At 59.9% G+C, this 14,103-nt stretch overlaps 1 protein-coding gene across 3 annotated transcripts in view; it reads left to right on the top strand.

Annotated features, from left to right (window-relative positions):
- Positions 1 to 14,103, top strand: part of NEK6 (NIMA related kinase 6) — a 75,087-nt gene that overhangs the window by 50,956 nt on the left and 10,028 nt on the right. For 2 of the 3 annotated variants that reach the window (XM_079113837.1, XM_079113835.1), the window contains exons 5-8: positions 2,322 to 2,432; positions 5,801 to 5,909; positions 6,326 to 6,433; positions 12,814 to 12,908. In XM_079113837.1, coding sequence (XP_078969963.1) covers positions 2,322 to 2,432; positions 5,801 to 5,909; positions 6,326 to 6,433; positions 12,814 to 12,908 — 423 coding nt within the window. Of the gene's footprint in view, positions 1 to 2,321; positions 2,433 to 5,800; positions 5,910 to 6,325; positions 6,434 to 7,243; positions 8,490 to 12,813; positions 12,909 to 14,103 lie in introns of those variants that run through there. The other variant, XM_079113836.1, reaches the window with a different exon arrangement.

Genomic DNA, 14,103 nt, shown 5'->3' on the forward strand with positions numbered 1-14,103 from the left:
GAGTGGCCAGTGCTAGCTCCTGATGACCTTCTCCCAACCAAAGCCAGGTTTTATTTCAAAAACCACCAAATCAATTTGGTGCACAAAGGAAAGACTTTCAACCCAGGGTTCTGGGGAAACTAGGCATCACAGTAGAGAAGAGTGAGCCTTGACCCTGCCTCACGCCACTCACAGATTAATTTGAAATGGATCATTGACAAATGTGAACACTAACAGTGACATAAAATTTAGAGAAGAAAACTCGAGGGGGCAAAGATGCCTTGGAACATAGAGATCATGAACCAGCTGTAAAAGAAGACCTATTAGACTTCATCCAAAGGAATGGTCTGTGCCTTTCACAGGTACCATAGGAAATGAAAAAGCAAGGCACACGCGGGAGAAGTGCTTGCGGTACCTTAGCTGATGGAGGACTTAGGTGTTTGGCAAATCAGTAACAGAAAAATGAACAACCCAAGAAACAAACTAGAGCCAGCTGACCTTTCCATTTTCAGAGCTTCTTGTTGCTCTGATGAGAGACCAGAGTATTAACAGACCTTGAGGACCACGTAGCCTGCCACTCCACCCCAACCCTATGCCCACCACCCCCAGCTCAGTAGCATCTGCCTTGCTGTCACCCACCAGCTGTGCTTGGCCTTTGTTCGGCTGCTGGGATGTGCCTTGCCCCTCCTACCACAGGGCCTTTGCACCAGCTGCCCTCCATGGCCGCTGGCCTTGGGAATCTCCTTCATCCTTAGAGGGCGGTTCACATGGCACCTCCTGCAGGAAGTTTTTCCCGACATGCCCACTCTTCCCCCTCTAAGTGGGTTCCATCATCATGTGACCCAGTTCACGTTTAGCAACTCTTGACCATGAGTTCCACCTCTCCAGTGCCTCACCGGGCATGGGCAGGGACGTCGGCACATGGCTGGAATAGAGGGCCGGGGGATCAGCAGCCTGTGGCTCATACAGCCCTGCCCCCATACCAGCTTTGCTCCTGACAATGTCTCTCTCAGGACTGGGCAGCTCTTTGGTGGTCTGCCCAGTTCTGCTCACTCCTGTTTTCTAAGAACATTTGTGAAGAGGCTCGAGGGCACGTGCCTGCCGGTGCCCATCCCCAGCATGGCTTGTGAGTCCTGAAGGCACAGGTGGAGTGCTCGCTGGGCACTCTGGGCCTGGGTTGCTGTGCACGGGCAGCCTGTGGGTGGGAGGGGCGGCTGGTGCTGCATTTAAAATCCACACATTTAGGACAGAGCGACACTCACATGATGAGGTGCCTCGCTGAGGAGTGGAGGCCTGTGGAGAGCTGGGGTGGTAGGAATGGAGGGGTGGGCAGTGTGGGACGCAGGACGGGAGCTGCAGCAGAGGCCTCCTTCCTGTGGGCTGGAGAGGCCCGGTTGTCTCCTGAGTCACCCTGTGACTCACTGCTGGGGTGGGGACCAGGAGGTGATGGCCACAATCTGTTGCTCTGTGCCACCTGCTGCTCGGGCCGCCACCCCTCAGGTGTGTGGGGACAGTTCCTGACCACCTTGTGGGTGCCTCCCAGGATGGAGGGGCAGATACTTGGTGCCAAGCAGGGGCCTGAGGACTTGGGCACTGACCCACTTCTGGGCCTCGGGTCAGGGTGAGGGTGGTCTACCCTTCGGGCACTGGCTTGGAGTGAGTGATGGGCGTGGCCCTGTGATGTTGGCCCAGGTCCCCAGGTCTGGATTCTGGGGACCATCAGCTCACAGCATAGATGCACGTCCCACTCTGGAGACGTCAGGGCCTTTTAGAAGCTGCTGCAGAGCCTCTGGAGGAGCTGCATGTGGACATGGTCCGCCGCGCTGTGGTAGGGGTTGGGGTCCCGCTGCTCTGCCACCTCCTGGACCCTGTGGTGTAGACGGTCGCCCAGCTGCAGCCCTGGGGGCACATCCTGCCTGGGCTCCACAGGCCACCTGGGCCGACTGGGGCTCTGGCGTGGGAGGGGAGGCAGGGCCTCCCCACCGAGGGCACCAGGTGGGTGGTGGAGAGGATACTCCCGAGTGCCCGGGGGCGCGGAGGGAGACGTTTGCGCCTGCGCCCTGAGCCTCCTCAGCTCTCCCGTGCGGTTAAATACTTGGAGGCTCTTAGCCCGCGGATCTTCACCGCCTCTTCAAAACACGGCCATCTCACAGGTGAGGAGACAGACTCGGCCATGCAGTGGCTTCCCCAGGTCACCCAGGGCTGCCCGACTCCCACACGCAGACCTTTCCCTGGCGCCCGCCTCTCCAGCAGGAGCCGGGCCCGCGGCCTCGCTGAGCGCACAGGCCGGCGTTGGGCTGGCCGTCCGTTACCCGGCCGACTCGCTCTCTCTCCCGCCACAGCAACTGAACCATCCGAACATCATCAAGTATCTGGACTCGTTTATTGAGGACAACGAGCTGAACATTGTGCTGGAGCTGGCCGACGCGGGGGACCTCTCTCAGATGATCAAGGTCAGGGTGCCCGGGGAAGCGCGTCGTGGCGGGTCTGCAGGGCTCCATCCCCAGCTCCACAGGCAGCTGAGGACCGTGTCCTTCAAAAGAGCCCAGGAGGCACAAACGAAGGCAGAGGCCATGCTTAGGTGAGGGTGGCTGGCAAGGGCCACTGTGGACAGAAAGGACCCTCTGTCCACCCACACTGCCCAGCCTATGCAGGGCACAGGGGGCCACTCTGCCTCACAGAAGGAGCAGGGACAGCACCCCCTAAAGGTCAGACTGCAGCTAACAGGTGCCCGTGGGTCCAATTGCCTCCTTTTACAAGAGGGGAAACCAGGCCCAGAGAGTTGAGAGGCTTGCCTGAGAATGCCTGGGGTGGACACAGGATGTGCTGGGGCCCAGTCTCTTTTCCTGGCCTGGGACTGTCCAGGAGACACTGTCCCAAAGACGATCACCCCAGCCCTGGGAGGAGGAATCTTCATTTCTGTGTAGTGGCCAATGCCTGGGGCCTTTGAGGCTGAGGGCCGGCTGCGTTACATGGGCAGCCTCAGCCCAGATCTCGCCCTGGCCTGCCTCCCTGCCCTGACTGCTCAAGGCCAGTCCCCTCCCAGGGCCCAGGAGCGGGTCCAGTGTGAGCCTGGCATCAGGGACCACTGCAGCTCCATGGATAGACGGCCTGACCATCAGCCATGGCTGGGCCTTGCTGGTTCATGCACCCCAATCCACGCTCAGAAGGGCCCAGCCTCCTGCCGGAGGCATCACAGCCTCCCAGTGTGGGAGGCTGCTCCTCTCCAGGCCCCTGAGGTGGCGCCCATCCCATCGCGCTCTCCCGAGCCCACACCCCAGCCCGCCACCCCACCCGCTCCCGCCGGCACTTGGAAGGGGGCGACATGGGTTCCCTGCCTTCCTGGCAGGCACCGGGAACTGAGCCCTCGCTCCCCAGGCGCTCTTCTGAAATTTGGCCCCTAGGAGTAGGCGTCACTGGGAAGCGGCGTCACTTGAGCTGTTATCACCTGCTTTTATATCTTCCTTGACATGTTAATGCATTTGCAGGGATGTTAATCTCCACCGGGTCCCTGGTGGGAGCAGATGTGCTATATCACGTCTCACCCCCCATGGCTCCCACCCGACACGCATCTCCCGACGTGGGCCTCCCTGTGCCGAGGCCTGGGGTGCCGCTGCCCCAGCTCTGATCCCGGGGAAGTCGGGGGAGGGGGGGAGGGACAAACTCTGACAGGAAGGCAGACATCCCCCCAGATGAGCCCAGGTCAGGCCTGTGCATGTCAGGGAAGGCATCCTGGATGAGGTGACCCCAAGATGAGACCCAGGTTGGACAGGTGGTGCAGAGACAGAAACAGCTGTGTATCTGGGCCCAGTGAGGACACCAGGTGAGGAGGGGACCATTGGGTCACACGGGGCCTCTCAATCCAGGCTCAAGATTCAGGACCATGCCCTGGGGTCAGAGGACTTCCTGAGGCGCAGCAGTGTGCAAACATGGTCTGCCTTGTGTTTTAAAAGGACAGGATGCAGCACCCAGGGAGGGCGAGGGCAGGACACAGCAGCAGGAGGCCTGACCCCCGTGGCCTCAGTCTGTGCAGAGGGGCTGTGGGCAGGCAGGGTTAGGATGCGGCTGTGCTGATCCCTCCCTTCCCGGGCCTCATGTCCACCCCAGCCCAGAGGTGGATTAGGGGGTGCTGTGGGGGCTGCAGGGCGAGGAAGGATGCCAGCCCCGCTCTGGGCTCACATCAGTTACCAACAGCAGGACGGGGTGAGGACGCGCCCACACTGGGTTCTGGGCCATCCATCACCCTCCCTGGCTACCTCCCCTCCCCTCTACGTCACCCACCCTGCCCCCTCCTGCTCCCTCCTGCAGCTGCAAGGGACTCCCCTGAGAACTTGGCGTGGGGCAGCCCCCAACCAGGGGGAGAGGCAGGGCAAGGCAGACCTGGCCCTGATCACACCTGAGATACATGGCAGGTGACGAGGCATTTCCTCGTCTCACGTCCAGGCTCAGTGCTGGGTGTGGGGAAGGAGCTGTTTCCCTGCCCCCTGCTCTCCAGCTCACTCTGGGTTTGGAGAACAGGGGCCTTGCCAGCTGCCCAAAAGGTTGCTGGCCCCAGGTCTTCGTCCCAGGGGCCTGCAGGAGTGCCACCACAGTCACAGGGCAGGCATTATTTACGAGGGACGGCAAAGCTCAGAGAGGCTGCAGCCGCCCCAGAGCCCACCAGAGACTCCATGCCTTCCTACTAAATGTCAGGCAGCGTTGAGAGGATGTGACATTTAGAAAATCACCACTCGGCGGTGCATGTCCCTGCGTGAACACTGTAATGAGGATTCAGTAGCATCATGGCATAAATATCCCAGCCCAACCACCTCCGAGGCCTGGGGTGGCCCTGGGGGCAGGCTTCTGCTGGAAGCCAGGGACCGTTCACCCACGAGGTCCCCCTTCTAGAATGGGGCATTGGAAGAACCTCAAGGAGCTCTGCCTTGAGGCCAGGAGCTTCCAGCTGTGACTGCCCCACTTCTGCAGGTGCCCAGATCCAGGTCCTAGCTCCAGTCCTGCAGCTGGTTAGCTTTGGGCACCCTCCCCAACCTCTCTGAGCTCAGTGGCTGCTCACAGTTACCTGGAGTGGGTGAGGAGCTAGAGCTTTCTAGGCAGGAGGTCCAGGGCTGCACTGTGACGTGAGCCCTCAGGCTGTGGAGAGGCAACTGTCCTCCCCGCTTTGGTCCTCTCTCCTACCCACAGCCCTCCCTGGGCAGGGCAGGGACCCTAGGTCAGCTACTGGCTTCTCTGCACCAGAGCGGCCGCCCAACAAATGGGCCCCAGGGTTGCCTCTGGCTGCTTTGTGAAAAGACAGCAGCTGTAAAGGGGAGAGCCCGGAAGGCTCCTGGAGTCGGAACCTTTGCCCCTAAGCGCAGCCAGACCTGGTGTCCAGGAGCCCTGCATGTCGATTGGCCACGGCTAAGGAAGAGCTCCTGCCCTGTCCCTCTAGGGCCTTCTGCAGCTCCCAAAGCAGCCTTGGGCAGTGCCAGGTTGTTTTTTCTGGAGTGTTTAGTGTTTTTCCAGACAGTGGGGTTGTTTGGGAATGTGGCCCTCCTTCCTCGATGCTGCCCAGTGTTGCTGACCGCCTCACTGCGAGCTCTGCTGCTGGAGGAGGTGGGCAGCTGCGATCACTGCCCTACATGTCTTGGGTGCCCTCCTGGGCATGACCACAGGTCCATAAGAGCTTGCTGTTGGGCCCAGACACATAGGCCAGGCCACCCCCTAGCGTGGGACGTAGGCCCTGGAGGGGTGTGGAGGTGGCACTCCTGGCCCAGGCTCAGGGCCCGTCTGTCTGTCTGGGAGCCTACTGCCGCTCACTAGGCCTGCCTATCTGTCCCCACAGTACTTCAAGAAGCAGAAGCGGCTCATCCCCGAGAGGACGGTGTGGAAGTACTTCGTGCAGCTGTGCAGCGCTGTGGAGCACATGCACTCACGCCGGGTGATGCACCGAGGTGGGAGCGCTCCCCTGGGAGCTGGGCAAGTGGGTGCCAGGCACCCGGGTCCTACACAAAGCTTCCCTGGGCTCCCCTTGCTCCTGGGAGCCCATGAGGAGTCAGACCACTTAGTGTCCCCGACACAGGGCAGACATGTCCAGCAACTGCACACAACTGCTCAGTGTCAGGACCACCCCCAGGGGACATGAGCTTTGCACACAGTCTCCAGCCCCCAGCCCCAGTCTGGGCCAGCACAGGTATCCCAGTATAGGCAGTGCCAGGGCTGCACCAGCTCTGCCCAGAGAAGGGAACTTTGATGTGGGCTTTGATGTCCTAGTAGTAGTTGGCCCTGCCCTGAGGGAGCCATCACCCGCGAGGCCCTCCCCTGGCCACCCCAGGCCACCTGTCACACAACCGCTTCTCCTTCCCTGCAGACATCAAGCCTGCCAACGTGTTCATCACGGCCACCGGCATCGTGAAGCTTGGTGACCTGGGCCTGGGCCGCTTCTTCAGCTCTGAGACCACCGCAGCCCACTCCCTCGGTGAGGCACCTGTCTGCCTGGCGGTCCCGGTAGCCATGCAGGGGGTGCAGGATGCAGACTCTGCCCCAGGGCCCTTGGGTGGGTGAGCATGGGAAAGGGCCTTTAACCCCAGGGCCGACTCATTCCTTCAGAACAGGCCCAAGAGGAGTAAACTAAGGCCGAGGAGCCAGCGGGGCTTCCAGGGAGGGCTGGCCGAGCCCAGGGACGGGGGCGGGGGGGGGGGTGTTGGGTAGTGTGGCATCGCCCCTCTTCCCTCTGCTCTGCGCTGTCCCGCCCACACTCCGTTCTGTGGACATTTGAGTAATGTTTCAGTTTTTGGTTGTTTTTGAACAGGCAGTTTTGAAGCTGTGGGGCCAGCTGTCACCCAGGAGGGGGTGGCTTGCAGCTGCTGTGGAGGGTGAATGGGAGCTGTGGGGCGGGCAGAAGGAGCAGGCCAGCCTCCGGGTGGGGCTGAGTGGGTGCCTTGGTGTGGCAGGGGCAGGGTCCCCCAGAGGGCCGCAGGCTTAGTGGCTGGAAAGGCAGGTGGGGCCCTGAACACGGGAGCTCCCCAGGCCGGAGCCATCCTGGGCAGCGAGGGACCAGGAGCTAATGCAGGAAGAGACTTGGTGGGATGTTTCAGTCCGTGTCCCCAATTGTGACAGGCGTGAGGCCTGGATGACAGCCGTGAAGAGGTTTTGATTTAATAGACAAAGGGACGAACTCAGTCCCAGTGGAACACAGACACAGGGTCCCTGCAGAGACCTGTGGAGTGGCAGGGCCCCCTGCTTCCCCAGAGCCAGTTCCCAGCACCCACCATGCCACCCGCCCCAGGCAGACACACCTGGGCAACAGGTGGGAGCTGGACCTGCGCTCCGTGCTCTGCGGCTCAGCCTCGGCACTTCCGTCCCCCGACACCTGGATGCCTGTGGCAAACCGAGTGGGCCAGGAGCATCTTCTGGTGACAGCACAGTACTTTCAGGAAGAGGCTTTCCTGTGGAAACCGTCCTTGTTCATATAGGTCCCGATGGCCTAGCGACTCCACGTCTGGCACACGTGTACTTAGGAGAAATGTACAAGCTGCTTATGGGAGTGAGGTGGGGCAGCGTCCCTGTCCATCCTGGGGGTACCTGACCTGGCCTCTTGGCTCCAATCAACATCTTGAAAATGTTTAAAAACTAAAGGACGAACCGTCTTCACCTCTCCAACAGCCTCAGGCTCAGCGGGATCCTTCCTTTCCTCACACAGGGATCTGAAATCCAGGGCGCTGAGGCGATTCAAGCCAGGACTCAAGTGAGGGCCTTCCCTGCCAGACCCCATGCTTTTTCCAGAAGGCCAGGGCTGGGGGCCGTGGAAAATAGCACTGGCCACTGACTCCACTGCCAGAAGGAAACATTGTCCTTCCCAGTCCCCAGACATTCTCCTGTGGAAAGCAAGGAGCTTCTGTCAGTTTGGGGCTGTTTGCCGAGCTGTTAGTTTGTTCACTTTGCGGTGCTGCAGGTGGAACCGGCCTCTCCTGCCGTTGACAGGTGCTCTACCACTGAGCCACACTGCCAGGCGCCCCATCTGGTCTAAGAGCTCCGGAAGGGCCAGAACACTAGGGAAACTGTCAGAGAAGAGCGAAGGCCACTGCCTCCTGGGCCCGTCAGTCAGGCCAAGCCTTTCTGTCCCGATGCAGAAGAGATGGCGGCGCTCGTCAGAGCCGGTTAGGATCGCGTCTTTAGGGACAGGCAGAGATACGGTCTCCGCCGACAGTGTGATCTTGATCCACTTGGACTGGTGCACTTATTATATTAATGAGAAGGAATTGGAACTTGGGAAAAGGCTGCCCCCCAGCCAGGCTCTTCCTGATGCCTCTGAGCAGCGGACCAGGTCACATGATGCAGGAAGGAGCTTTCAGAGGCCTGTTCCCGCCCTGGGCCGTGTGCCCAGCACCCAGGAACACCACTGAGCTGAGGCTGTGCGGGGGCTCTGCCAGGCCCTGCTCACTGGGTGAGCTCCTGGAACCCAGGACTCTGCATCCCCAGTCTCTGTGAAGGTGACAGCACAGAGCCAAAGCCCAGGGCCCAAAGTTTCCACGGCACAGCAAGGTTTTACAGAGGGCAAGTCTGATACGCCTTTGGTTGGGCAAGAGATGGAGCTAACGGCCATTGTATCGTGGCTCAGGAAGGAACAGGCAGAGGCCCCTTCACGTCCTCCGTGTGGGTATGACTTAAGGCATCTCCCATGTCTGATGTGCACCTACTATGTGAGGATGCTGTGGTGGCAGCCATGTTGCCCCGGCAACCACCTCATCTCCTGAGGCTACTGACCCAGGAGCTGGGCTTATGCAAATTCCATCTCCTCCGCCTCCCCCACCCCTCGCCGCCTCTGTATTTGCTAACACGAGGCTGGCATGAAAGGGCATTAGTCAGTGCCATGGTCGGGCTGACAGGTGCGGTACCCAGCGGTGGCAGAGCGGCTGCCTCAGTGTCAGGAATAGGAGCCGTAATTAGAGCGCGGAACAGAATGAGCGTCAGACGAATTACCAGGCAGCAGATCATATTTGTCAGGAAGGATTGCATACATAAAAATTAAGTGACAGTACACGCCGGCGTAATGAAAGAAAAATGAAAGATTTGCCTATACACCGCTCACAAGCTACAAGCAAGTGTCTCGCTCCGAGCAACGCAGCAGCTGCAAGACAAACCGTGGGCTGCTCGCTTGCAGCAGGGACAGAACAGGCGGCCGTGGGCTGGCGCTGGGAGTGGGAAGGGTGGCCGGCTCGTGCCCCAGGCCCGGGGAGGACACTGCATGGCCTCTCAGGCTGGGGAATAGACCCATTGGGGCAGCCCCCCTTGGTATGACAGGCAGGGCACCTCACCTCCCGGGGCCAGGCCTGGCCACCAGCTCACGTTCCTTCCCTGGGCTGGTGCAGGGGTCTGTGATTCTGCAGCCTTTCCTGCATCTACAGACCCCAGGCTGACAGGGACAGACGCAGGCAGTCCTAGATGGCCTGACGAGAGGACAGAGACCCCTCCTGAAAGCCCAGTACACGCAGGCAGGTGCTGGCCAGCTACTCCCAACTGCACCAGAGAGCCCGGGGTCACCAGGGTCTGGGCCCCCTCAGCCTCTCCAGTGCCGCCCTTGGCTTCGGGTGGCCCACGGCCACCGAACTCATTGAAAAGGCGAGTCAGTGAGGAGGAAGAGGCTCTGAAAACACTTAAAACATTTTGCTTTAAAAAAAGGAAGTCATCACAACCAGACCATTTATGGATGAGGAAACTGAGGCTAAGAGGTTCTGGGGTCCCACCAGGGATCACCCCACATCTGCGGTCACATCCACAGTGTGAGCAGAGGTGGGCTTGGGCCGTGGGTGCCCAGAGAAGGGGTTGAAAGGAGCTTCCGGGAGCAGGAAACGGCGCTCCCAGTGCTGGACCTCACAGGAAGGAGCAGCAGCGTTGCAGGGACTTGGGGGCTTGTCCCGGACCCCACAGGGAGGGACGGGGCTCCTGTCCTCACCATGTGCCAGCACTGCCACGCACAGGACCACCTGTGACCATGCTGCGCTGTGACCTGCCCGCACTGCCAAGGTCTGCACAGCCAGACGCCCCTCAGTGACCCCCGTGGGTGAGACAGAGGCCGCGTGGCTGTGTCCCTGGCCTCCTCCTGCCCCGCAGCACAGGACACACCTGCCAGTCCCTCCAACCCAGAAACCTGCCTTGGCAGGTGTTTCGCAAGCCTGAGTCCAGGTGGTTCTGAGGCTGAGGGCTGGGAGGTCGGGTGTGGTGGCGTTGAGGGAGCTGCGGCCAGACAGGGCTGAGGAGGGTCCTCGGGGGTGGCGAGTGGGGAGTGGGTCTGAGCCTGGAGGCAAAGCGCAGCTCCACCCTTTGTCCACTCTGCATGGACTCTTGAGGCCCGTGTGGCCCTGCCCTTGGAGAACCTGCAGCCTGGGACGAGGGCCCAGGGTTCAAATCATCCTTTCTTTCCCAGGGTGGGAAGTGACATAGCAGAGGGAGGACCCTCTCTCCATCCTGGGGAAACTGAGGCAGGGGCAGCCTTTCGGAATCCCGCTTGGAGCGGTGGCCAAAGCGGGAACCAGTGTGTCTGGCTCCAGGTTCCCACGGCTTGCGGTGCCCCCAGGAGGGCTCGGCCTGGGGAGGGGTGCGGCCGCCTGAGCTCCAGCCATTCTCAGAAGCTCGGTTTGGGGAAGGGGGCAGCTCCCGGGCACCCAGCCTCATCTTCACGTGGAGTCTGCCTTTTTCATATCTAAGGAACACGTTTCAGACCCTGGGAGCGATCCAGGCCCCACGAAGTTTGTGTTGACAGGAGTGGCTTGTCCCCGGGAAGCGGCCACTTTAATCAGCTGTCCCTTTGAGGCCTGCTCTGACATCTGCTGGGTCTGAAATGGTGAACCCTGGAGAAGAGGACGGTCAGGGGTCTTTAGGTGTCGCCTTCTTAGGTCCAGCCCCACCTCCACCGTGGGGTGGGGGGCGCCGTTGCTGGGAGAGGGGTCGAGGCCCAGGCCGGGTGGGGTCGGTGGCATCTGTGTGTCACTGTGGGGTGACTCTTGCATGAGACGGGCTGTGCCACCCACAAAGGACCCCAGGGACTGGTCCCTGTCTGTGGAGACACCTCCTCCCGCCAGCTTCTCCCAGTCCTCCCGGAATCGGGGGACGCGTCCTCAGGGGCCCACCGCGAGCTGGGGATGTCTTTGAAGTTCTTGTTTCATCTTGGAAACTCGCGCTCCGTCCCCTCTCGCCTCAGCTCTGCTGTCGGGGCGCAGGCTGCCACGCTCGCTCCCAGGCAACACTGGCGCAGCAGGAAAAGGCGCCGCCCTCGCCCCTGGGGTCTGGCCTCCCACGGCATGGCGGACCTCCAGAGCCCCACCTGTAGGGTGTTCAGGGATCGAGCCCACCTGGGATGGGCCGCACCTGCCTCCATTAAGACTTCTTAAGGTCACTTGGGTTTTGTCCCCATGTTTGCTGAGCACCTGAAAGTCACAGCAGGTGCAGAGCCAGCCTCGGCCCCCCTACCAGGCTGGAGCGTATAGGAGAGCTGCCTGAGCCTGGGGTCCTCTGTAGCTTCGGAGTCCAGCCGCTGAATGGCCAGTTCTCTCAGGACCAGGCGTCACCTCTGCCACGCTGGACTCCAGCTCCTTATAGGGCCCTGCTTACAGCCGCAGCCTGCGTGCGGCATGGCATCTCAGGACTGTGAACATGGGTAGCACGCTTAAAAATCTGGCCATCAGGCCTCTGGGACAGTCATCCTCCAAATGGGCTGATTACAGATCCAGGTCCGGGCCCCACCCAGACCGGCCACAGCAGCCCCTGCCATGGCCTACTTGCCTCTGGGGGAAGCTCACGCCCCCCCAGGAACACGTCCCATCTGTGCCCAGTTCCAGCTCTTCTAAAGTGTGCTCCAGAGCCACTTGGCAGGGATTAGAAGATGGACACACCTTTCCATGATGCCCTGAGTGTTGGCTTTTTCTGAGGGAAGAAGGGGACGACCAGGAGAGTCCCCTCCTGCTGGCAGCTAAGCCCCATCCTCACATTAAAAACCATTTTTTTTTTTGTACTAACGAATGAACCCAGACGTGCTCTCCCACTGAACTTCACCCCAGCCCTCTATTTTGTTTTTTTAATTTGAGCCAGGTTCTTGCCAGTTGCTTAGGGCCTCGCTAAATTACTGAGACTGGCCTTGAACTTGGAATCCTCTTGCCTCAACCTTCCAAGTTGCTGTGATTACAGGGGCATGCCACTATGCCCAGGTGTGGCTTGCTTTTTAACTCTCTGAATGGTGTCTTTTGATGAACTCGTTTCTCACTTTAATGAAATATTCTCTTTTGAGGTTTTGCCTTTTCTATCCTGCTTAAACTCGGCCAACCCCAAGTCCAGACCAGGCATAGGCACACATGGTAGCTAAGTAACAGTTTCTGAGGCCTGTGGGTCCAGGGTTGCACCCTATTTCTGTTGCCTTTATGGGGGCCTCTTCATCTGTTAGAGCCTCAGTTTCTCCATCTCTGAAATGGGAAACGCCTCTTCATGAGCTGTCGGGAATAAGTGGAACAGCATGAAAGTCAGGATCACTGTCAACAGTGATTGACATCCAGACTTCTGGATTTAATCGCCTTACAGGACCTTGGTCACTTGCTTCCCATCCCTCACAGTTGGTAGAAACACTGAGCCCCAGCTGCCCAGCCCCAGCCTGACTCTCAGACCTGGGTGAGCGCTGGGAAGCCCCTTCACGTTCCCAGGTACTTTTGACACACTTGTAACATAGGCAACTCCAATCCGACAGAGGAGACAGGCCTGGAGAGGAAGGGGTCTACCCGGAGACTGAGGCCTCCGCCCCTGCCTGAGCCCATGTCTCCTGCCCATCCTGGCCCAGGCCCTTAGCACCTCCTGCCCCTTGCTGTGTTTTAGTTGGGACACCGTACTACATGTCACCAGAGAGGATCCACGAGAATGGCTACAACTTCAAGTCCGACATCTGGTCCCTGGGCTGTCTGCTGTACGAGGTGAGCTTCCGCCCGCAGCTCAGCGGTCTCTGGGGGAACTCCTGGGCAGGGCAGAGCTCAGGTGGGAAGCCAGGGCTGCATCGTGTCCACTGGCAGCAGCAGGACTATTGGGGACCTGTCCTTTGCCTCTCAGTTGACGTGGCTTGGTTAGCAATGTGGTTGCCAGAGGCGTGACCAGCAGCAGGCTGGGGCCGGCTCACGCTGGGACACTCAAACCTGGGTTGGGGGATGGACTGGAAGCAGACAGAGGGAGCACAGGCAGATGATGTGTACCCACTCCAGGTCCCTGGCTGCCCTACCCCTGCTGTTTCCTTGGTAACCACATGTTGATGGTTTTGCTGTCGTCCATTATTTGCAGATGGATCAGGCCCCGTGCAGGGCACTGGAGACAGGAGAACAGTCAGGTCTCACACCTGAGTCACTGTGCTCTGACAGGTGTCCACGTTCTTCCAGGCCCAGCAATGTGGGTCTCCCCAGACTCCATCCCTTCCCCTGAGCTGAAAAAGGCGGCCATTGGGTGACCATTTCCAGATCTGGCAGCTAGCCTGGACTGAGGGACAGGATGATTTCTGCATCTTGGTGGGCTGTGACATGAGCCCAGGGCAAGAGAGGGGAGTCCCCCTACTGCACTGGGCATGTGGGGTACACAAACCATTCTTGACCACAGACCTTTTGCAGCCCCAACAGGAGGGCCGTCTGGGCCCTCTGGTATCTCAGAGGGGTGGCCATTCTCGCCCAACCCTGCCTCTGGGCCACCCTGTGCTGGGCGGCTCTCGGAGTCGTCCATCTTGTGAACACCAGTGTCCCCATCTGTATGGTGGGCATAGAGTCCCCGTCCTGCCCTATCACAGCCCTGGTGAGTGAGTTGGGCAGGAACCTTGATTATTTTTCTGCTTTCCCTGGAGCCGACATGGGGTCTGGTGTGGAGTTGATATGCTGAAAGAGCCTCATTATTAAGCTGATGCAGTTGGGGACAGTCGGTGGCAGTGACAGGACATTTCCTTTGCTTCCTGAGAGGGGTCAACTCCTACTCGCCCCCACAGCCCTGTGGATAAGCTTGAGGCACGTGCTGCATGCCATTGTGCCACATGGGGACCACTGCAGCCCTTGTGGTCAGGGCCCTTTGGCGGTGGGATTGTCCCTCCCTGCATTCCACATGGACACTGAGGTCAAAACTGATCCCTTTATAAGGTTT

This window comes from Sciurus vulgaris (genome assembly GCF_902686455.1).
Source record: "Sciurus vulgaris genome assembly, chromosome: 15".
NCBI lineage: Eukaryota > Metazoa > Chordata > Mammalia > Rodentia > Sciuridae > Sciurus > Sciurus vulgaris.